Source organism: Acomys russatus, chromosome 19, assembly GCF_903995435.1.
Source record: "Acomys russatus chromosome 19, mAcoRus1.1, whole genome shotgun sequence".
Classification (NCBI taxonomy): domain Eukaryota; kingdom Metazoa; phylum Chordata; class Mammalia; order Rodentia; family Muridae; genus Acomys; species Acomys russatus.
Genome location: NC_067155.1, coordinates 36,558,813 through 36,584,569, shown reverse-complemented (window position 1 = coordinate 36,584,569; position 25,757 = coordinate 36,558,813). Strand labels below are relative to the sequence as shown.

Genomic DNA, 25,757 nt, shown 5'->3' with positions numbered 1-25,757 from the left:
CCATACACCTGTAATCCAGCACTAAGGAAGCAGACAGGGAGACCAGACCCCAGGAATTGGCTGGCCAGCCAACTGAGCCAGAAGACAACTCAAGGTCTATTAAGAGACAAACCGCCCATGGAACAAAATAAGGTGGAGACTAACTAAAACAGACCCTCAGCAGCCACCTCTCCAAACACACGCAATGCGTGTGCATCTGCATACAACATGCATTTCTATAAGAACACACACACACACACAATACACACACACAGACAAAGCTTTTTTTAAAGTCATTTAACAGTGCATACCACCTTTTAGAGGTCGCTCTGAATCCAGTAACGGTCACAAGTACTAGGCGCTAACAGGGATGGCCTGCCCTCATGAAGGACAAATATCATGGGGGAAGTGTACACATCAGCAAGTGAACAGATGAACGGCAGAACTGCAGGGCAGGGGTTGGGCAGTGATATATTGGGGCACACAACTGAAAACTGCAGTGGCGGGGTTGTGATTTTGGACTGTGTGACATCTAAGAGCTTCCCTAAGGAGGGGCCACACAGCCTCCCCTACCCTTCCTGAGGGGTATGCAAGGGTCTCCTCTACCACGGAAGGGCCAAGGACCCAGGCCAGGCGTGTGCCCATGCGAAGCCAGAGCTCACTCGTCTGGAAACAGATCACAGCTCCTCTCCTGCCAACACTTGCTTTGGAAGACAAATGCGCCAACAACCTTAACATGCTCCCCGGCGCTGCAGAGGCAAAAATAACCCGCAGCCCGCTCCGAGGATCTATCAAGTGGAGAAGGTGCAGGGACAGAATACCAATGATGTCACGCGCCTGGCCCCTGGAGCTCTCAGCTGTTCCCTTCTGGCACCTGTGATCCTGAACACTATAGAAGAGGGCAGAAGGCCTTGGGGGTGGGGGTGGGGGTCCGGATCTCTCCACACCCACACTCAGGCAACCTCCAAACCACACTAGCACCAGCTTCCCTGGACCGCGCTGCACCTGCAGCCTGCTTCAAAGGCAGTCTCTGATGCTCGGAGGACTCACTAATAATCAAAGACATGCAAATCCACAAGCGCCTACTTACATCTTCTAGGGAAAAAAGGAAACAGGACTTCCAAAATGTTCCCTACCCATGGCAGACAAAACAGCAGTGACATCAATACCTCAGTCACAGTGGCTGTTAGCACAGCCCAGCGAGTGACAGCAGCAGTTAGAGGGTCACAGAGGCCTGTCGCCCTGCACCTAGTTTGCCCAAACAAAGCAACACCTGGGGAAGCTGATGGGTACACACAGGAAGCCATGTCCCACAAGATATTGAGACATCAAAGCAATAGGCTGGCCAACTCTCAAGTTCACAGGTACACTCATGTACAAAGACCCAAGTCAGAAACGGGTCAGCTCCCTCTCGCCATCCCAGGCCACAGAGACTGAGACAGGTAGACTGTGTCCAGTTCAAAGCCAGCCTGGACGACAAAGTGAGATCTTGCCTCAAATGCAACAAAAAACACCTATGTTCAACATACTCATTAACCTTGACCCTGTTGAGTGGAAAATCAGTGTTTTTACTATGATTACAACTCCCCCCCAAAAAAACATGATACATGTATTTAAAATGAAGGTGCAGGCTGCAGAGATTGCTTAGTCAGCAGCGAGTTTGTCATACAAGCACAAGAGCCTGAGTTCCAACCCCTAGACCCATGTAAAAAGCTGCTGCGGTGGTGCTTGTAATCCCAGTACCAGAGCGACAGAGACAAGCACATCCTATAGGTCGCTGGCCTACCAGTCTAGCTTAATTGGTGAGTTTCAGGCCAGAGAGAGATCCTGTCTCAAAATACAATGTGGGAGGAGGGAGGGATGCTGGAGAGATGACTTGGCTGTTAAGCGCTGTGGTACAGAGGCTCCAAGTTAAATTCAAAGCACCCACATCAGGCAGCTCACAACTGCTTTTTAATTCCCGTTCCAGAGGCTCTGATGCCCTCTTCTGGGCTTCATGGGCACCTGCACTAATATGCACATATCCATATGCTTATGTATAATGTACAATAAAAGTAAAAACAAGCTGAATGGCACCTGAGGAAAAATAGCCAAGGTTGGTCTCTGGCCTCCACAGGCATATGCACACACACACACCAACAGATGGAAAATAAAAGATGTCTTGCTGTACCCTGATGTTGTACCCTGATGCTGTACCCTGATGAACCATGGCACATTCATTCTTCTTTTCTTTGAAGGCAGCCATCTGGACCAGGGTGAGTCTAGGTCCCAGGTCCGGACCTGTGCTCACCTCCCTGGCCGCGGCCAGGCCATCCTCGCGTTCCCGAAGCTGCAGGTTGGCAACATCCAGGTTCTGCTTGCACAGCCGGAGGCACTCCAGCTGCTCCCGCATCTTCTCTTCCGCTGTGGCCTCACGCTCCTGGAGTTGTCGAATGCGTGCCAGGAGCTCTTGGTTGCGATCCACCTCACGCTGTGGAAAAGGAAGGGTTTGGTTTGGGAGTGTGGTAACAGAGGAGCCAGGCAGGCCTACCTGTCACAAAAGGACAGAGCCAGGACCAGACAAGAGACCCAGGTGCCAGGGCTCCTGGTGCGGCAGCATGGTGACTCCCGCTCTAAGAAGCAATTGGCATGGAGCACACTACACACTCGTCACACAGTCTGCTCACCGCCGCCCTCCTTGCAAGAGGAGATAAAGCATGGAAAATCTACAATTCAGACTTGACCTTGGAATGAAGCTGAGCTTCTGCAGCGCCAGCAGATCTTGTCTGGCCATGCTCAGGCTGTCATTAAAATGCGCTGAGACTCCCCACGGAGAAGATGACTACAGCCAGGAAGGGACACAGACGGCAGACTGCAGGCAGGACCATTACTGTCCCAGGTGTCCATCACACACACCTTCAGGGCCACCAGACTAATCTCCAGGAGAGCTGTGTGGCCCAGAGAGGTGGAGACAGTTCTGAGGGTCAGTCACACACATCATGACTCCCACCACAGGGACATGAGGCTTGGACTTCTCTAGCTGAGTCTGGGGAGGACAAGGCTGAGAATGGTCATTCTACCCTCAGCAGAAACCACCCAACCCAGCTCCCACTAAGAGCCAGGAACTTAACAGCCAGTCCTACTCAATGAAGCACATGTCACCAGTGTCTAAAACAGTGCATCTCCAACCAAGGCAGCTCAAATACACACACACAGGGCTGCAGCCTCTATCCAAGGCAGGCTCAATGCATGTACACAGGGCTGCAGCCACTAGCCAAGAAAGGCTCAATGCACACACACAGTGCTGCAGACCTAGGGAGAAGGAAGGCTGAACACACCCTGAAAGGACCCAAGAGAATAGCAACTACAAGTGCACCCTTTAAAAAGCAGGAAGACGGGGGCTGGAGAGATGGCTCAGAGGTTCAATTCCCAGGAATCACATGGTGGCTACAGCCATCTATAATGTGATATAATGTCCTCTTCTGGTCTGCAGGTATACATGCAGCCAGAGCACTGTATACATAATAATAAATAAATAAATATTTTTTTAAAAAAGCAGGAAGACCCTTCTGCAAGTCCGAGAGGCCTGTTCTATGACTGAGAGAGAGAGGGAAGGAGGAATGGGGGGGAGGGAGAGAGAGGGATGGGAAAGAGGGATGAATCAGAGTGCTGCCAGAGCCAGGAAGCACTCTACTGATGCTGCCAAGCCACTACAGAAAGGGAATCAGACAGGCCCTCAGACCTTCAGTCTCACCCCCTAGTAGCTCAAAGTGGGAGAGACACCTGACCTGTCTTATCTACCTACCATTAAAAAAAAAAGCGTCCCAGAAAAGCCATTATAAATGTCAAAACGCCAAGGGACAGTCTGACAACTGGAAGGCCTCATGGCTCACTCCACCCCTTAGAGTGTCTCTGAGCAGGACAAAGAAGGACAGGCCTTTGAGAAGGGAGCTGAGAGTCAGAAGGGCCTAGTACAGCTGCACCCTGTTTCTCCCCAAGAGGGACCCTCACTCACTTAAATGTCTTCCGTGCCCATGAGGTCAAATCAGCGCTGCACACTGGAGACCCACGGCAGCAGGCAAGTCTCTGCCCTTGAGGGCCACCAGCAATGTGCAAGGGCCCTGGAGGGAAAAGATCTACTTGTTAAGGTTAATCTTGTCAACTTGGCCTAGAAGACACAGGGATGTCTATGAAGATGTTTCTACAGAGGGTTTACCTGAGGCACGACCCTGAAACAGGCAGCCTGATCCCAGTCTGGGTTCTCAGACTAATTTTAAAAAAGAGAGAGACCAGGTATGGTGGCATACACCTTTAATTCCAGCACTTGGGAGGCAGAGGCAGGCGAATCACTGTGAGTTCAAAGCCAGCCTGGTCTACAAAATGAGTCTAGGACAGCCAAGGCTACACAGAGAAACCCTGTCTCAAAAAACAAAGCAAAACAAAAAAAGAGCTGAGCACCAGCATCTACCTCTGTCTGTGTCCTGACTGTGGATGTGATGTGAACAACCGCCTCATGCTCCTGCTGCCATGGCTTCCACCATGATGGACTGTGCACCCTAGAACTGTGAGCCACAATCAACTAGGGCCACACATGCCAGACTTAAATCAACCCAACCAGCAGCACACCAAGGAAGATGCCAGCCATTCCCACCAGGAAAGAAAAACTGTGATGGGCCCATCAGAGAAGAATAGAGAAGATGGCCATTACAGGGTCATGGTGGCACTTGTATACTGATCAGAATCCTAGAAGGCCCCAGCAAAGCCAGTAGTAAAACTGAGGCAGGGGCTAGGCATATGGCTCAGCCACTAGCACTTGCTTAGGAAGCCTGAGGACTTCAGTTTCATCCCCAAAACCCACATATAAAGTCAAGAGTATAAGGGCTGGGGAGATAGCTCAGAGGTTAAGAGCACTGGCTGCTCTTCCAAAGGTCCTGAGTTTAATTCCCAGCAACCACATAGTGGCTCACAACCATCTATAATGAGATCTAGTACCCTCTTCTGGTGTGCAGGTGTACATGCAGGCAGAATACTGTACACATAATCAATAAATTAATCTTTTTTTAAAAATCAAGTATGCCAGGTGTGGTGGTGCATACCTTTAATCCCAGTACTTAGGAGGCAGAGGCAGGCGGATCTCTGTGAGTCTGAGGCCAGCCTGGTCTACAAAGTGAGTCTAGGACAACTGGGGCTGTTACACAGAGGGGGGGAAAAGTCAAGAGTACAATGAGACAGGCATTTAATCTTAGCTGTGGGGAGGCAGAGAAAGGAGGGTCTCTCAGGCTCACTAGCCAACAGCCTAAAAGAGACCCTGTCCCAAAGGAGATGGGTGACATTTCTAAGGATGACAGCAAGGTTTCCCTATAGCCTTTACATGCATACACACCCACACCAGCACACACACAAATAGTAAATTAGTTTCTTGCACTGTACATCTCCAAGTCATGGGGCTGCACTCCCCAGTTGCCCACCCCCATTACAGGATCACTTTCATGAGGCTCTGGAAAGACCCAACATAGACCCCAAAACTCTGCAAGCCTGCAACTTCCTGAGCCTATCTCCCCAACCCTACCCCAGCACCCAGTATTTCTTCCAGCTCTACACTGCAATTCTTCTGGAGAGAAGTGTAAACAAAGGCCAGTCGAAGGCAGGTCTGCCCACACCATAGGATCACAGAGCAAGACATGGCAAAGAGCCCCTCCTGAGAAACATCTCCAAATCAGGCCACCCTTCTCCAACCTGCTAGCATCAGGTGACCACAGAAGAATACCCTGGTGCCTCTGACCCCACCATCTGGATCCTATGATAGTCTGACAAATGCTGGCACATAGCCCTTTGCCTCCTGGAGCTGACTGGACCCACCTCGTAGTTCCTGGCACTGGTGCTGGCAGCTCTCTCCAGCTCCACTCGAGCCCTCTTGTGGCTCAGCTCCATCTGCATCTTCTCCCGCTCCACCTGGATAAGGTAGGACTTCGAACGGATCTGCTCTGCTCTTTCTTCCAGCTGAGCAGTTGGTACCCAAAGAGAAAAGAGAAGGCTCAGTAGCCACATCAAACAAGGCAAAGTGACAACCTACAAGGCCAGCACTCAAAAGGCTGAGGAAAGAAGACTGCTGCATAGCAAGATCCTGCCTCAAAAAGAAGGAAGGAAGGAAGGAAGGAAGGCGGGAAGGAAGGAAATGGTTGAACTTTGCGCACACTGTCCTAAGCCTGAACTCCCGTTTGGAAATGAGTGGGAGGCAGCAAGGCTACAAAGGAAGAGGATCTAGGCTCTGTCGGAAAGTTCTTGTTGCATGCAAGGAGGTAACTGTCAACCAGACAGGATCTGAGACCTGGAGATGGCCTCTGAGCATGTCTGCCCAGGGTCAGCCTGAGCTGAGGTAGGAAGATCTGCCCACTGCGGGCAGCACCATTTCCAATGTGGGATCCCGCACTAAGTGGAGAAAGGGCTGAACAGCAGCATGAGTTCATCGCTCTGTCTCCTGATGTGGATGTGATGTGACCAGCTGCTCCAAGCTCCTGCTGCCTTGACTTCTCCACCCTTGACCTTCAACAAAATAAACCCTTTCTTCTTCCTTATGTTGCTTTTGTCAGAGAATTTCATTATAGCAACAGGAAAAAATAACTAAGACACCACGAATATGAGTACCTAAGTTCAGATCCTCATCACCCACGAAAAAGAAAAAGGCCATATGCCTGGCACACAGATAATTGCTCAGTCGGTAGAACATGGGACTCTTAATCCCAGGGTCATGAGTTTGAGCCCCACATTGGGTGCCAATTTGTTGCAACTATGTATGGCCTAAGAAGCCAATAACAGATACAATGAGACTGTAGTGTATTTTAAAGCTGCAAGCACTATGCCGGGCAGAATCTAAACTACTACTAATTTACTGGTAAACTAAAATAAACTGCTCTAATCCTATGCCCTCATAACCTACATATGTCCCCATCACTTGCCGGTCTGATCCTCATTGGGCGGCTTCTCTCCACCAACTGTCAACTCTCTCCTCCCAGCTTCCGTGCCCCACCTGAACTGTCAACTCTCTCACTCCAGCTCTCCCTTCTTGGAAGCCCCACCTTCCACTTCCTGTCCTTCTGCTCAGCTGACTGGCTAAACAGCGCTTTATTGACAATTGCTACATCCACTCAAGGCATTCCTCCACATATTGAACCAACATTTCATCTAGTCACATGCACTTCAAACTCATAACCACAGACTCGGACAGTAGCTCCCCACAGAGGGCAACATTGTCACAGGGAACATTTGTGACTGTCTAGACTCTAGAGGCATTCCAACTGCCACAAAGCATTAGAGGTGTGTATGCAGCTGACACTAGTGGGTAGAAGCCAGGGATTCTGCTATGGACCACACACACACCACAGAACTATCAAGACTGCCTATGCTGAGGCCAAGCCGCCCACGTGCCTCCACCTGTGCATGTGGGGTGTGTATGCATGTGTGGTGTGTTTATGTGTTCATGTGGATGGGCATATATGAGTATGCCTGGAGGTCAGAGGTCAACTTTGGGCATTTTCCTGGATCACTTCCACCTTATTTTATTAGGGTCATTCACTGAACCCAGAGCTCATCCGTTCCACTAGGCTGGCTGGCCAATGAGCTCCCAGGACCCTCCTGTCTCTACCTGCTGCCCCCTCTAAGCAATGGACTTACAGACATGTCACCTACTGGATGTTTACATGGGAGCTGGAGATGTGACCTCAGGTCCTCATGTTTACACAGCCAGCACTTCACCCATGTCCTTAGTCCACAGTGTCTTTGTTCTATCTCACCTCACCTCCACTCCCACCTGCTGACAGGAGGTGTGAAGTCCCTTCCCACCCCACCTCACCTCCACTCCCACCTGCTGACAGGAGGTGTGAAGTCCCTTCCCACCCCACCTCACCTCCACTCCCACCTGCTGACAGGAGGTGTGAAGTCCCTTCCCACCCCACCTCACCTCCACTCCCACCTGCTGACAGGAGGTGTGAAGTCCCTTCCCACCCCACCTCACCTCCACTCCCACCTGCTGACAGGAGGTGTGAAGTCCCTTCCCACCCCACCTCACCTCCACTCCCACCTGCTGACAGGAGATGTGAAGTCCCTTCCCACCCCACCTCACCTCCACTCCCACTTGCTGACAGGAGGTGTGAAGTCCCTTCCCACCCCACCTCACCTCCACTCCCACCTGCTGACAGGAGGTGTGAAGTCCCTTCCCACCTACCTCACCTCCACTCCCACCTGCTGACAGGAGGTGTGAAGTCCCTTCCCACACCACCTCACCTCCACTCCCACCTGCTGACAGGAGGTGTAAAGTCCCTTCCCACCTACCTCACCTCCACTCCCACCTGCTGACAGGAGGTGTGAAGTCCCTTCCCACCTCAAGGCTTTGTTTTAGTGGCAAGGTCTTGCTATGTAGCCTGGCTGGCCTCAAACTTACAGCACCCCTGCCTCCATCTCCCAAGTATACCATGCCCAGCTCCAGTCCTGTGCCTCAACAAGCTGGAGCTCCTGCAGAGGAGACACCCAGCCTAGGGAAGGAGCTTCACACAGCACCTAGGACCTCAGACACCCACATCTTCCTTCTGCTGGAACTCCTCCATAACACTGTGTGCACACAGTGGGCCAGAGGGCATGGCAAATGCTGCCAGCCAAAACAAGGGCAGAAAGAGGAGGTGGGCAGTGGTGGTACACATCTTTAATCCCAACTCTAGGAAGGCAGACGGGGGAGGCCAGCCTGGTCTACAAAGTAAGTTACAGGTCAGCAAAGACTACACAGAGAACCTTATCTCAAATAACCAAAGCAAACGAACTAATAATAATAAATCTAAAATAAATAAAGAGGCTTGGCAAGCACACACTCAGCCTTCTTCATCTCCAGATCCCCTGGACCAGCTCTGACCTGCCATCTTCTTATTTTACTAGTGATCAGACACATCTACCACCTGTTGGCAGCATCTTCAGAAGAAAAAGGCTTAAGGCTGAGGATGCAGGGGCATTTGTGTTATCAGAGAGGATCCAGGCATGGGATACATATATACATGCAGGCAAATCACTAACTCATATAAAATAAAACAAATCTAAAAAAAAATTTTCAATAAAATAAAGCTGAAGCTGTAGCTCAGCAGTAGAGAGCTTGTGGGTTCAATACCCAGTGCTACAGAGAAAGGGGGAGGGGAGGGGGATGATTTAATACCCAAAAGACCTACTCTCAAGATGAAAGACAATGCTTGCCACCAAAAAGCTGAGTACAGGCTAGTGCTGTGACAAACAGCGATTCAGTCAACAAACCAAAGCTCACAAACACTGTCCACTTCACTGGGCGGTAAATGAGCATCACAGAGCTCCCAGAACAAAGGAAGATCCCAGCTCAATACAGAACAACAGCTCTGGCCAGAGCAGAGGGAGGGCAGGAGAGAAAGGTAAGCAAGGAAGCCAAGGAGCAGCCTGGTGTGCTGAGGGCTGACAAGCAAAAACATCAAGGCTCTCCTTGGGCCCAGAAGCCCTAACCACGCCTGCAGCTGGGGCTGCGGCTTTGGAAACCTGAAGCCTGAATTCAGGAGCTGGGGTTGTCTTCACAGGAGCAGTCCCAGGGATTAGGATGGAGTAAAATAGGACTCCGAATCACAGTAAACTTCTGCCAGCAAAAGTCACCATCTGGGGGGGGGGGGGGGGGGGGGGGGGGGGGGGGGGGGGGGGGGGGAAACACAGGCAGAACACAAAGGCCTTTGTGTGCAGAGACAGGCAGAACTTGGTGTGTTCGAGGCCAGCCTAGTCTGCATAGTGAGTTCCAGAACAGCCAGGACTACATAGTGAGACCCTGTCTCAAAAAATAAACAAATAAATAAGATATATAGATGATAGATAGATAGATAGATAGATAGATGATAGAGCAAGTGCTTTAGAGATGACTCCGTTAGCAAAGTATGTGTCTCCAAGTGTGAGAACCAAGTTCAGTCTCCAGGGGCAAGCAAGGCAGCCTCTACCCAGCATGCTCAGGATAGGCCATGGTCTCCAGGTCCTGCTCAAGTGCCATCAGGACATGTATCTGGCCTTCAAGCTGAGCTCATGCGGACCCAACCTCACTACATAGGGCTTGATGGGGCCGCACCCCGGCCATGTGTATAACAGAGACCCCGGCAGGCCACTCACCTGCATGTTCTGCTCATACTGCAGCTGTAGGGACCCTGACGCAGAGGTGGACACATCTAGGCCTGATCCTCCCTCTACTCGCTGAGAAATGAAGTTGTTTAGAGACCTCAGGGTGGACAGGACTGTGGTGTTCTCCCCGAGATCTTCCATGGTCACGCTCCTTCTGGGAGAGAAAGGTAAGGTTAGAGCCAGCCTCCCCACACGCTATCTGCTGACAAGGCCCATGCCCAAGACCCTTATGGAGTCAACCAGGTTTTCAACATTAACTGCCAATACTGCCAATGTTGTGGAGAGGAAATGAGGCCTGAGATCAGCCAGTAGAGGCAGGAAGATCAGAAGTTCAAGGCCAGCCTCAGCACTCAGACAGAGGCAGGAAGATCTCTGAGCATTCAAGGCCTGTTTAGCAAGTTCCAGGACAGCCAGGGCTGCATACAAAGACCCTATCTCAAAAACAAAGGGGTGAGGGAGTAAAAGAAGACTCAGGGGTTACAGTGTTTACCCTTCTTGCAGAGGACCTACATTCAATTTCCAGTACTCACACCAGACTGTAGTTCTAATTCCAGAGCACCCACTGCCCTCTTCTGGCTTCCCTAAGCACTGCACTCATACACAGACACATTTTTAGAAATTAAAAATAAACTTAAAAGCAGGGCAAGTGAGATGACTCAGTGGGTAAATGCGGTGACAACCGAAGCCTGATGACCTGAGCTCTGTCCCCAGAGCCCACAGAAAGGCAGCGCCACCGTCCTTTACTCACACCACGGCATCCATGTGCCTACAGTAGAAACACCTGGGCTTGACGTCCCAGAAACCTAGGCATGCAGGCAAAATAATCCTCTGGTGCTCACAGGCACACACACACACACACACACACACACACACACACACACACACACACACACACACACACACACACACACACACACACACACACACACACACACACACACACACACACACACACACACACACACACACACACACACACACACACACACACACACACACACACACACACACACACACACACACACACACACACACACACACACACACACACACACACACACACACACACACACACACACACACACACACACACACACACACACACACACACACCACACACACACACACACACACACACACACACACACACACACACACACACACACACACACACACACACACACACACACACACACACACACACACACACACACACACACACACACACACACACACACACACACACACACACACACACACACACACACACACACACACACACACACACACACACACACACACACACACACACACACAACACACACACACACACACACACACACCACACACACACACACACACACACACACCACACACACACACACACACACACACACACACACACACACACACACACACACACACACACACACACACACACACACACACACACACACACACACACACACACACACACACACACACACCACACACACACACACCACACACACACACACACACACACACACACACACACACACACACACACACACACACACACACACACACACACACACACACACACACACACACCACACACACACACACACACACACACACACACACACACACACACACACACACACACACACACACACACACACACACACACACACACACACACACACACACACACCACACACACACACACACACACCACACCACACACACACACACACCACACACACACACACACACACACCACACACACACACACACACACACACACACACACACACACACACACACACACACACACACACACACACACACACACACACACACACACACACACACACACACAACACACACACACACACACACACACACACCACACACACACACACACACACACACACACACACACCACACACACACACACACACACACACACACACACACACACACACACACACACACACACACACACACACACACACACACACACACACACACACACACACACACACACACACACACACACACACACACACCACACACACACACACACACACACACACACACACACACACACACACACACACACACACACACACACACACCACACACACACACACACACACACACACACACACACACACACACACACACACACACACACACACACACACACACACACACACACCACACACACACACACACACACACACACACACACACACACACACACACACACACACACACACACACCCACACACACACACACACACACACACACACACACACACACCACACACACACACACCACACACACACACACACACACACACACAACCACACACACACACACACACACACACACACACACACACACACACACACACACACACACACACACACACACACACACACACACACACACACACACACACACACACACACACACACACACACACACACACACACACACACACACACACACACACACACACACACACACACACACACACACACACACACACACACACACACACACACACACACACACACCACACACACACACACACACACACACACACACACCACACACACACACACACACACACACACACACACACACACAACACACACACACACACACACACCACACACACACACACACACACACACACACCACACACACACACACACACACACACACACACACACACACACACACACACACACACACACACACACACACACACACACACACACACACACACACACACACACACCCACACACACACACACACACACACACACACACACACACACACACACACACACACACACACACACACACACACACACACACACACACACACACACACACACACACACACACACACACACACACACACACACACACACACACACACACACCACACACACACACTACACACACAACACACCACACACACACACAACACACACACACACACACACACACACACACACACACACACACACACACACACACACACACACACACACACACACACACACACACACACACACACAACACCCACACACACCACACACACAGCCACACACACACACACACACACACACACACACACACACACACACACACACACACACCACACACACACACACACACCACACACACACACAACAACACACACACACACACACACACACACACACACACACACAACCACACACACACACACACACACACACACACACACACACACACACACACACACACCCCCTAAATCCTCAGCTCGAAGCCCCCATCTGAGGGCTGGTCCACACACCACACAGGCTGACATTCACCTCTGAGGAGGTGCTCAGAGGCCCAGGGATACACACCCCAAAGCCACATCACCACAAATGTGGCCTCTGGGAATCAGAAACGAGCATGGAAAAGTCAGGTGACAGTGGCCCCGGCAATGTTGTTCCCAGCAATGCTGCTCAGTGCTTCCAACTGGGTCTCACGTAAAGAGGGGTCCTGCAGGTTCCTAGCACCTACACTTGCTAAGGCTCACCTTCCTCACCCATAAACCCACTTGAGCCGTAACCCAGCTTGGATGAGTCAGAAGGGCAATACAGAATGTTGCCACTACAACCACTCTCTGGGAGCCTCCGCCTGCTGGTGCACTTCCATACACCTGCTCAGTCCCTGGCACATGGCAACCCAGCTTCTTACAGAGTGGGTTTTGGTTTTTTACTTTTCTCTCTCTCTCTTTTAAGATTTTGTGGGCGGGTTGCTTGTTCAGTTGTTTTGCATTAAGATAATCTCTCACTCTATAACCCTAGTTTGCCTGGAACTCACTATGTAGAACAGGCTGGCCTCGAACCCACACCGAGCCTAGACTAAAATAGGCATGCACCACCACGCCCGGCACCTTTTTTTTTTTTTTTTAAGACTTGATCTTGCTATCTGGCCCAGGTTAGCCTGACACTGTGATTTCAACCTCTAGGAGTCAGGCTGCTACACAGTCAGCAAAAACACCAGTTCAAACATCACCCCAACCTTCCAGACCCCGGAGGGGGAGAATGGGAGATAGACAGGATCCCAACTTTCTGGCTAGTCTGTGATCCGAGAGTTGAGCAAACATTGTCCTTTGGTCCCCAGCCAAGTCACAGCTGGGAAAACTAAAGGAGTGCAGCCTGGTGCTGCAGGCCTGTCATCCCAGACACTCAGGAAGCATGAGCCTAAGTTCAAGGCTCACCTAGGCAACTTAGTGAGACCTGGTCTCAAAAAGTTAAGAAGGTGAGCCAGGCATGGTGGTGCACACCTTTAATCCAAGCACTCGGGAAGCAGAGGCAGGTGGATCGCTATGAGTTCAAGGCCAGACTGGTCTACAAAGTGAGTCCAAGACAGCCAAGGCTACACAGAGAAAACCTGTCTCAAAAAACCAAAAGGAAAAAAAAAAGTTAAGAGGGCTCAGGATATAGTGCCTGAAGTCCTTATTCTGACCCAAAAAGAAAAAAACACAACACAACCCTTGACCATCCCAATACCTGGGGTTCAGCGTGCTCGGGCTGAAGAAACAAGACAAGGAGCAGGCAACTGGGCAATACCAGCGGTTTATGAGGAGAGCACCTGCTAGGGGGAGCAGGCTCCAATAAATACCAGAGCCCACAGTGCACTTCCACACCTCGACCTTACAGACTGGGGCTATGAAGAGCATCAGGCTGCTGGGTACTGAAAAAGTAATACCTACTTCTGGCGTGGAGTGCAGCAGTGAAGGGAGCAGCTACTGGGGTGTTGGACTCGGGGTGCAGAGCTCTTTGGCCCCAACACTTCTCCGTGTCTATGAGCCAGTTGTGGTGGGGCACGCCTCTTATCCCAGCACTGTCTACATGGTGAGTTCAAGGATAGCCAAGGTTACAAGAGAGACCTCACCTGAAAAAAACAAAACAGAAAATAGAGAGAATAAGGATGAGGCCAGTGGACTGGGAGCCAGTCAAGCACGCCCAGTAAGAAAGCAGCTGATGGCAGGAGGCTAAAGGGATGTGGACAGCAGTGAGAGGAGACTTTTGTTTTGCTTTGTTTTTGTTTTTCGAGACAGGGTTTCTCTGTGTAGCCTTGGCTATCCTAGACTCGCTTTGTAGACCAGGCTGGTCTGGAACTCACAGCGATCCGCCTGCCTCTGCCTCCCAAGTGCTGGCATTAAAGGTGTGCGTCACCACGCCCGGCTTGAGAGGCGATTCTTACACTGTGCACCTCAACATCTGAAAAGGGGGACACTTTAAGAGCAATGCTATTATGACTGTGCAGAAGAGAGTGTGAGGGTAAAGTTAGAGAGAGGAAGAGATTCCCAGGAAGGAAGCCTGAGAAGTGAGAAGGGTTGGAGTGGAAAGGCCCACCTCACCCCACCCCTGCAGGGCAGAGGACAAGGCTGGGGCCTGCAGGAAAGGTGGGTTAATAGCCAGAAGAGGTTTACATGGCTGAGCTGGAGATACACAACATCGTGCCCTGGGCTTGCCGAGGGAGTAGCTAGTGGATAGAGAATGGGACAGCCTGAGACTCTTTTCAGCCCAGTAGCTGGAATGGGCCAGGGAGGGAGTCCCTGGTGTAGGCGAGATGGAGATTTATGAGTTGATCCAGGCTGGGGGATGGCAAGACAGCGGCATTCCCATGGGCATGGAGACAACGGAGGCAAAGGGAGACACCCAGATGAGGGCCACAGGCAGCATCCAGCTGCCAGACTGAAGACAGGAGCTGGAAAAAAAATGGAAAACTGGAGAATGCAGACAATCAAGAAACACATGTGGGCTGGAGAGGTGGCTCAGCAGTGTAGAGCACTGGCTGCTCTTCCAGAGGTCCTGAGTTCAATTCCCAGCAACCACACATTATAGATAGCTCATACCCATCCATAATGAAATCTGGTGCCCTCTTCTGGCCTGTATGTGTACATGCAGATAGAGCATTCATACGCATTAAAAAGGAAAAGAAACAGGTGTCCCAAGGTTCTTGAGTGGCGAGCAGTGACAGGTGGCATCTAGCCAGGAGGGAAGAACCAGGCCCTGTGAGGGGAGGGGACAATCTAGGGATGCTGTGGCCCTGATGATGATCGCTGCTATTCTTAGTTTGGCATAATGGAACTGGTGTGGGATGTCTGTGACTTTTTGACTGGGAGGGTTGTTAAAAGTACTTGTCTTGGGGCTGGAGAAATGTCTTAGTGGGTGAAGATGCTTGCCCCCAAGCCTGCTGGCCTCAGCTTGATCCCCATGACTCACACGGAGGAAGGAAAGAACTGACTCCCACACTGGGACACCTAGGAATTCACACACACGTGGGCCATTTTATGAATGGGGTCTAGAAGCAGAGCATGGTGGCACATGCCTTTATTCCCAGCACTCGGGAGGCAGAGGCAAGTGGATCTCTATGAGTTCGAAGCCAGCCTGGTCTACAAAGTGAGTCCAGGACAGGCAAGGCTACACAGAGAAACCCTGTCTCGGAAAACCAAAAAGAACGGGTTCTATGGAGTACCCTTACAACAAAAGCAGACAGATCCAGGATTAGGCAACAAGTGAGCCTTCAACTCATTCACCCCTGCTGTCGGCCCACCACCACCACCACCACCACTGCCTGGTCCTCCTAGAACAGAGGACTGTAGTACAGATCCAGAATATTCTGATAAGTCTGACAGCTAAGGCTACACAGAGAAATTCTGTCTCCAAAAAAAAAAAAAAAAAAGAATGAAATTGGCTTGCTAGCAACTAACAATGTTGCCCGAAGTCCAGAAGTCATGGTGGTGGTTGGGGCAGGGGACCCCAAGCCTCCTCAGTCTTCTTTCAAAAGCCAAGAAATGAGCTGGGTGCAGTGGCGCATAACTGTAATCCTAGCACTCAGGAAGGCAGAGGTAGACGGATCTCTATGAGTTCAAGGCCAGGCTCGTCTACAAAGGGAGTCCAGGCCAGCCAAGGCTATATAGAGAAACTGTCTCGATAAACAAACAAATAAATAATTTTAAAAAGACAATGACGAAACCCTTCTTTTGGAGGTCACCTGAGCTGTCCTAGTTCTTCCAATTAGTCAGCCCAGGGCAGTGAGTGAACCCTGTCCTGAGTGTGGACGGAATCTGGGTGTACCTTCATGGCTGCCCCAACCACTTCGCAGGCCTCAGGGCACAGAATGGAGAAGCTGACAAAGACAGCATGCCAAGTTAGACAGAAGGACCAGGTATGGTATTAATATTCCTCCTAGGTCAGTGGCAAAGGAGCCCAAGCATCTCTCAGTCTGACAGAGGTTCCTGAGAAGGAAAGAAATGCATAACCCAAGCACCTGAGAGGCGGAGGCAAGATCATGAGTTCCAGGCCAGCCTGGTCTATACAGACAGACCCAGATGACAGCTAGACCCAATCTGAAAGAAAAAGGAAAAGGAAAGGAAAACAAACTTAGTTTGCAGAAATGTCTTAATTTCCCACTTAACAAAAACTTTGGTGTGCCAATCACACACATGGCAATGCAGAAGCTGGTGGGCCAGGCAGGCGACAGGCACAGTGTAAAGAAGCAAGCCTCTGGTCTCCAAGACCAAAGAAAAGCCACACTTTCCATCCTACCTCTTAGGGCCAACAGGAGGACTCAATTAAACACACTAGAATGAAGGGCTACGGTTTCGGAAGCCATGACACTCCACAGGCATCTAAGTGCCAGCTCTGGACAAGAACCCTGAACTTCTAAGACAGCAAGGCCGCCACCACCAACACACACACACACACACACTGCCCCGCCACACCCCTGCCTGGTGACAACCTGACACTTGGTACTCAGAAGGCTGAGACAAGTTAAAGGGTTGGTGGCAAGTTCAAGGCCAGCCTGGAAAATCTGGGAAGCCCTATCACAGAATAAAATTAAAAGAAAAAAAAAGAAAGAAAGAAAGAAAGAAAAGAACAGAAAAAAGGAGGAGGAGGAAGAGGAGTGGTCCTGATGTGGTTGACTAGGTGCCTGTTTGCTTAGCATGCCCTAGGTTCAATCCTCAGCTGAGGCTGAGGTGGAGAACGGGGACTGGAGACAGCTCAACCCTTAACGCACTTTAGGTCGAGCCAGACGAGCAGGTTTCCCTCCCTCTCCAGGACCCATACGGTGGAAAGAGAAGCAAGCTGTCCTCTGACCTCCCCAGGAAAGCCTGGTGTGTGCTTGAACACACGCAGACAAACACACACACGACTGATTGATTGATTGATTGATTACTGATTAATTTGTTAAAGGGCTGGGAACATAGCTCAGTGGTACGGTGCTTGACTAATATCCACGAGGTCCCAGATTCAATCACTAATACAGCCATAAGAAAATAGGTAACGAAACAATAAGGTGGCTTTGACATACGACTCAGCGGCTCACTCAGCCGCCAAGTCTGTCAACCTGAGTTCGATCCCCAAGACTTACAAGGGTGTAAAGTGCTAACCGACTCCGATCCAGGAGCCCTTCAGCCTACAGCGGGCCACCCGCCCCACCGGACCAGGCACGCCTCCCCGCTCCCTGCAGTGGGACCCCGGCGTTGAGAGGACGTCCACAGCGGCCCCGGGAGCGAGACACCCAAGACCCTGAAAAGGGGAGGCGCGCGACAGGACCCGACCTGGACAGTGTGCGTGCCAGATCGCGGCAGGCAGCTCCGCTCCCGTGGCCTCGTTACGACCCGGCAGAGCGCGCAGCGCCCGCGAGACACGCATAGCGGGCCACTCTGTCACTAACCTCAGCCGAGCAGTCCGGTCCGGCAGCAGCCGCTCAGATCTCCCTCCTCTCCGCCCGCACCCGAGTCTCGCGAGACTTCCATTAGGGGTGTCGCGAGATCTGAGAAAGAGAACCGTAAAGAATAGAATATGTGCGCCACCTAGTCGTGCCCTGAAGTTGGATGCGGCCAAGGGGACTGATGCAGGGTGTGCCACTGGCCCTCAGGGTAATCTTTTATGCCCACTGAGTGTGCCGTAATGTGTGGAGTAGCACCGCCTAGAGGGAACAAATGGTTTGGTTTGTTTGGTTTGGTTTGGTTTTGAGACAGGCTTTTCTCTGTGCAGCCCTGGCTGTAAAGGAACTTGCTCTGTAGACCAGGCTGCCCTGCCTGTCTGCTGGGATTAAAGGTGTGCACCACCACCGCTGGGCATGGAGAGGAAACAAATTTTAGGAAAGTTGAATTTTTCTCTGAGTCTTGCTACTATGTACACACAGGTTGTTCTGTTTGTCTTCGGCAATTTTTGTTTTGTTTTGTTTTGTTTTTTGAGACAGGGTTACTCTGTGTAGCCTTGGCTGTCCTGGACTCGCTTTGTAGACCAGGCTGGTCTTGAACTCACAGGGATCCACCTGCCTCTGCCTCCCGAGTTGCTGGGATTAAAGGCATGCGCCACCACGCCCAGCTCTTTGGCAATTTTTTTAAATTTTTCTTTATTATGTATACAGTGCTCTGCCTGCATGTACAGCCATTGCTCACCCGTCTGTGTCAGCTCTAACATGTTGTGACTAACGGATTTTTAAAAACCTCTTGGAATATATTAAAACCCAGTTTGTACCAACCCAAACCCCTCACACAGCAAGTGAAGCACATAGCTTGCGATTTCTCTGCTTTGCTGTAACCGCCTACTTCACGCTTCCACCAATGTCTTCCTTTTTATGTTTTATTATTGTGTGTATGGGTGTCTTGTGGGCATGCATGGTGCCCACGGAGACCAGCTGATGACACAGACCCCCTTGGAACTGGAGTTACAGATGCTTGTGAGCCAATGTGTGGGTGCTGAGAATTGAATCTGGGTCTTCTGGAAGAGGAGCCAGGGCTCTTAACCCCTGAGCCATTTCTCCAGGCCCCCACTCACCAATATGGTTTTAAAGTACCTTGATTCATAGCTTTCTTTGTTCTGTTATTTTTTTTTTTTTAAGATTTATTTATTATTATGTACACCTGCAGGCCAGAAGAGGGCACCAAATCTCATCACAGATGGTTGTGAGCCACCATGTGGTTGCTGGGACTTGAACTCAGGATCTCTGGAGAAACATTCAGTATCCTTAACCTCTGAGCCATCTCTTCAGGCCCCTTTGTTCTGTTATTATTAAAAAAAAAAAAAAAAACTTCCTTACTGCTCCCGTGATGGAACATAGAATTTAGGGTAACCTAAGTCTGTGTTTCTGGGACATAGTCATATTTTGCTCAAGAATAAACTATCTCTCTAACCCGGTCATGGTGGCACATGCCTATTAATCCCAGCACTCAGGAGGCAGAGGCAAGCAGATCTCTGTGAGTTCGAGGCCAGCTTGGTCTACAAAGGGAGTTCCAGGACCCAGGGCTACACAGACAAACCCTGGGTTGCGGGGAGAGGATCTCTCATCTTTTTTGAGATAAATGCTCTGCTTGGGGTCAACCTCTGAGAAACAGAATCTTACCCTGTAGCCCAGGTTGGCCTGGAACTCACAGCAATACATCAGCCTTCTGGATGCTGGTGAAACTGTTCTGCCCCTCGAGTCTCCTTTTGGCTATCAAGCTATTGAAGCAAAGAGTCCCAAGATATTAGACTCCTCCTAAGGCTGTACTTCGGGAAGGAGAAAATGCTGAAATCCAGGGGGCAGTCACCAGAAGAATTTATCTCCAAGAAAATGATGTATAGGCTGTTAGCTGAAGGTGAGGAAAGACTTGGAGCTAAGACAGGCATGGGACCGACCACAGCCAGGCTAGATGGCTTCCTCAAGCCTGTCTCTTCCGGCCTTCCATTTCAACCCCAACACCCTGACACTGGGACTTGGGGACAGCTTGGAGCTCTGTGTCCTTCTTCCCATCAGGGCCACATTGAAGAAATCTCCTTTTTCTCAGTCACTTTTAATTTGGCCCCCTTTTTTTTTTCCTCGAGACAGGGTTTCTCCGTGTAGCCTTGGCCGTCCTGGACTCACTTTGTAGACCAGGCTGGCCTCGAACTCACAGCGATCCACCTGCCTCTTCCTCCCGAGTGCTGGGATTAAAGGCGTGCACCACCACGGCCGGCTTTAATTTGGCTCTTTTAAGTTATTAAGGACAAATGGCCACATGTGGCTTGTTGGGACAGAGCCAATCTGTGACACTAAATCTCTTAATCTTGGGATGACAAGCATGTGCCATGTGTCTGAGTGGGATTTAGGGTTTTGGGGGTGGTGGTAGTGGTGGTGGTTGGTTGGTTGGTTTTGATTTTTTTTTTTGAGACAGTCTCACTGTGTAGCCTTGGCTGTCCCAGAACTCACAATGTAGAGCAGGCAGGCCTCAAACTCACAGAGATCCTCCTGCCTCTGTCTCCCCTAGAGTTGGGATTAAAGGTGTGGACCACTTTGCCCAGCCTGGGATTTGTTTGTTTGTTTGTTTGTTTTTTCTTGGTTTTGTTCACTAAGTTAGAGCTCTGCCACTGAATTGCCTTCCCAGCAAGTCTTTAGTTTGAATTTGACAGGGTCTTGTTAAGTCGTCCAGCTTGTCCTTTAACTCTCGGTCCTCCTTGGGCTCCTGAATTACTTGTTTTACAGGTGTGTGAAAACATGCACACCCAGCTCTACAGTGTGGTCTTCAGTGACTACCGCCTTGTACTCTTTCCTGTACCCACCAGAAATCCAAAGGAAGCTACCTCCCCAGGGCTCTGCATAGAGGAAGAGCTCTGAGGCAGGGAAGGCAGGTCAATCCTAATTGATGCAACATTTTTCCCATCCTTGATAATGGAATCTTCTAGATAACAGTGTAAACAGTGTATCTCTGACAACAATGTATTTATGGGGAGGAGGGAGGTAGGGTTGGTTTGGTTTTGGCTTTTCAAGACAGGTTTTCCGGACCGCAGCCTCCCAAGTGGCAGGATTAAAGGCATCCACCACTACAGCAGGTTTAACAGTGGTGTTTTGTTTTGGCTTCTAGATTTTATTGATATGAGTGCTTTGCCTTGCATGTCTGTCTGTGCGCCACATGCATGCCTGGTGCTTGAGGATGTGGTGAGCCTCCATGTGGATGCTGGGAATTGAACTTGGGTCCTTCACAAGACCAAGTACTCTTAACCACTGAGCCAACTCTGCAGCCCCGACAGTGTATCTTCAGGAAGGGAACTTTCCAGAAAAAAAAAAAAAAAAACTTGTATTTTCAGCTGACCTTCTGCAGTGCTGACTGATTAGCGGGCCAGGGTTTGTGGGAAGGTTGGGAGGTTGTAGGTTTACAGCTTAATTAATACTTATCTTTGAAGCTGGGCATGGTGGCGCACGCCTTTAATCCCAGCACTTGGGAGGCAGAGGCAGGTGGATCACTGTGAGTTCGAGGCCAGCCTGGTCTACAAAGTGAGTCCAGGATAGCCAAAGCTAACACAGACAGACCCTGTCTCAAAAATAAAAAAATCAGACTTCTATGATGCCAGACCATGAGATTTGGAGTGACTTAAATGTGTGTTCCTGAGCCACAGTCATTCAGGTTGGGCGTCAGAATAAACTGTGACCCACTTTGAGGTGAAAGCCATGTTTTGCCTCAACATTTTCTGGTTGAAAAGCATTCCTCCTTCCATTACCCTTTTTGGGCAGTCAGCAAGTGTGCCCTCACGGCAGTCCAGCTGTTTTGAACCCTCTCCAGACCCATTGGGGAAGCTACACAGCAACACTGCAACTGCTTTGAAGCCAACAGCGGCTTCAAATGCCCCGACTGCTTCAAACACCCTGTGCCAGACGTTTTGCCACAAGGAGCCTCTGTGAACTCTAGCAGCCATTTTCACCCAGGCCGGAGTGGAAGCAGCGCTTTCCGCAGACTGCCCCACTGGCCCGTGGCTAGTGCAGAGAGACACTTTGACAGCTGGAAGAACTGCTGGCGGCAGTGAAACAACTACCACATCCTATTTCTCTGTGTGGTTCTTCCCATGTTTTGGTTTTTAATTTTTTTTACGTGGTGGGTGGGGTGGGGGCGGGGCTTGCTGGAATGTAGGTCTGTGCACAATAATGCAGTGCCCAGGAAAACCAGAAGAGGGCACCAGATCCCCCCGGGAATAGAGACACAGACACTGATGGTTGTGACTCACCATGAGAGTGCTGACACTTGAATGTGGGTCCTCAGGAGGAATAGTTCTTAACCTCAGGGCTCACTCTCCAGCTCCTCCAAGTTTGCGGGGGTGGGGGGGTGTTGTTTTGTTTTGATGGTTTTGGTTTTGGGTTTTTTTTGAGACAAGGTTTCTCTTTGTAGCCCTGACTGTCCTGGAACTTGCTCTGTAGACCAGGATGGTCTCAAATTCACAGAGATCCACCTGCCTGTCCCACCACCGCCCAGCTGTTTGTGGTGTTTTGTTTGCTTTTGTTCAACATTTACTTCTTTGCTGTGGGGAGCAGGGAGCAGGATGCATGCGTGCCGTGGTACATGTGTGGAGATCAGGGGACGGCTGTCAGGAGTCAGGCCTTTCCTTACACCAGGAAGGTCTTGGAGACTGAACTCAGACCTTCTGCGTTGGTGACAAGTGCCTGTACCACCTGGAGCATTTTTGTCAGCCGTCACTTTTTACGTGTGTGTGTGTGGCTTGTCTGGATGTGGGTTCTCATGTGTGAGCACACATGTGTGCAGATGCATGTGTGTATGTGTGCATATGGAAGCTTGATGCTGACGTCATTGTCACCTTTGTTTTCAACTCTTTTTTTTTGAGACAGGATTCCCTTTTTGCGCGGGGCGGAGGCCAGTTAGGACAGGGATTCTGTGTAGCCTTGGCTGTCCTGTACTCGCTTTGTAGACCAGGCTGGCCTCGAACTCACAGAAATCTGTCTGCCTCTGCCTTCCCAAGTGCTGGGACTACAAGCGTGGACCACCAGGCCCAGTGAGAACCCCAGCACACAGTTTGGTTGGTCTAGCTAACCAGCTACCATCGAGATTCCCTGTCTCGGCCTCCCACGTGGTGGGATAACAGGCTGAACTGCAGCCTTCCGAGCGCCATGTGATTGCTCAAAACCAGGATCCCACGGATGTCCCTGCTCCAACAGACAGACAGGAACAGAAGAAAGGGACTCAAAGGAAAAGGCTAAAGGAGTTACGGGTTCAGAGGGATGCCTGATATACCTGCATGAAATTGTCAAAGGACGGTCACGTGTTCCTGAGAGTCCGCTGCCCAAACAGTCTAGCCCAATCCATGGGTTCCGGGTTCAGAAAGACCCGTCTCAGTAAATAAAATGAAGTAATTGAAGAAGACACTGGATGCCAATCACTGGCCTCTCCACATGTGCACTCATACACACGTGCATGCGCGGGTACACACACACACACACACACACACACACACACTCAAGGATGATGATGACAGCCATGCAATCCACACCTGTAAAGCTGGGAAGCGCTTTGGCGCTTGCTTTGGCAATGACGCTTATGGTCTTTGGAGCTGAAGTATCATAGCAATATATTCTTCCACCAAAAAAAATAAATAAATAAACAAAACAAAAACAAAACACTCCTAGCCTAGGGGCCAACCCATACCGAGTGCCTCCCCCGAACTGCGCTAGGGACTGTCTCTGCCTGAAGAAGCATTTTCAGAGTGTTCACCAGAGACGACGGAGAAGCTATACAGCCTTTGCCACTTTCCACCGGTCAACACGCAGCGGGGACGTCCTTGCTGTGCTGGGATGGCAGCCCGGGAACTCCTGCTTCTCTCAAGCGCTGAGTCTATGAGCTGAAGGTGGTGGTCCAGGAGGACAGAGTCAGGCACGGCCGTGCTCTGTAGCCAGGCTGATTTTGAACTCCTGGTCCTTCTGCCGAGTGCTGGGACTGCCGGCAGATGAAACCACGCCTGGTCTACGCAGTCGGTGCTGGGGATGGAAGGCAGGGCTTCAGAAATGCCAGGCAACTAGGCTATCCAGTGAGCCACACTCCCAGTCCAGCAAAGGAGTTTCTTTGCTTTTGTTGTTTTCCCCTCCGTGGCCCTAGAATAGCAGGTCTGTTTTTGTTTGGGGGGTGCTAGGGATCTCCTCCGAGCCCTTCACATACTAGACAGGCTCTCTGCTGCTGAGCCTTGATCCCAACCCAACATATATATGTTCCTTCTCCCTCCATCCAACCAGTTAGTTAGTTTTCAAGACTCAGGCTCTCTGCTGCTGAGCCTTGATCCTAACCCAACAGATCTCCTTCCATCCAACTATTTATTTATTTCAAAACAGGGTCTTTCTGTAGCCCTGGCTGTCCTGGAACTTATCTGTAGACCAGGCTGGCCTCAAACTCAGGGAGAGATCCACCTACCTCTACCTCCTGAGTGCTGGGATTAAAGGTGTGCGCCACCATGCCCAGCTCACTGCTTTCTTATACAACTCAGGACTACCTGCGCAGGGGTAGGACGCTCCCAGTGGGTTGGGCCCTCCCACGTCAACCGTTAATCAAGAAAAATGTCACACACACTTGCTCACAGGCCAATCTGACGGAGGCAGTTACTCAGTTGGAGTCTTTCTTCCGAGATATAGCTAGGTTTGTGCCAATATATTTGTCCATATTGTGTGTGCATGTGTGTGCGTAAGCGTCAGGCCGTCAGACTCAGCAGCGAGCACCGCTACTCACTGAGCCATCGTGCTAGCCCCATTTTGTCATTTTTCTATCTCTTTAAGAGCCGAGAGGTACCTTGTGGAGCTGTTCGTTTCCACAGTGGTGCTCAGATCCCACCCAGCCTTGCTTAGGAAA

General features: G+C 50.6%; 1 protein-coding gene across 1 annotated transcript in view; it reads right to left on the bottom strand.

The window, feature by feature from the left end:
• Mad1l1 (mitotic arrest deficient 1 like 1) overlaps window positions 1-10,269 on the bottom strand; it is a 308,425-nt gene extending 298,156 nt beyond the window's left edge. Inside the window, exons 1-3 of the mRNA XM_051161164.1 lie at window positions 10,108-10,269; window positions 5,818-5,958; window positions 2,270-2,449 (exon numbers count right to left, since the gene is read on the bottom strand). Of these exons, the coding sequence (XP_051017121.1) occupies window positions 2,270-2,449; window positions 5,818-5,958; window positions 10,108-10,257 (471 nt within the window). The 5' untranslated portion in view covers window positions 10,258-10,269. The remainder of the gene's footprint in view (window positions 1-2,269; window positions 2,450-5,817; window positions 5,959-10,107) is intronic.
• Window positions 10,270-25,757: the final 15,488 nt, after the last annotated feature.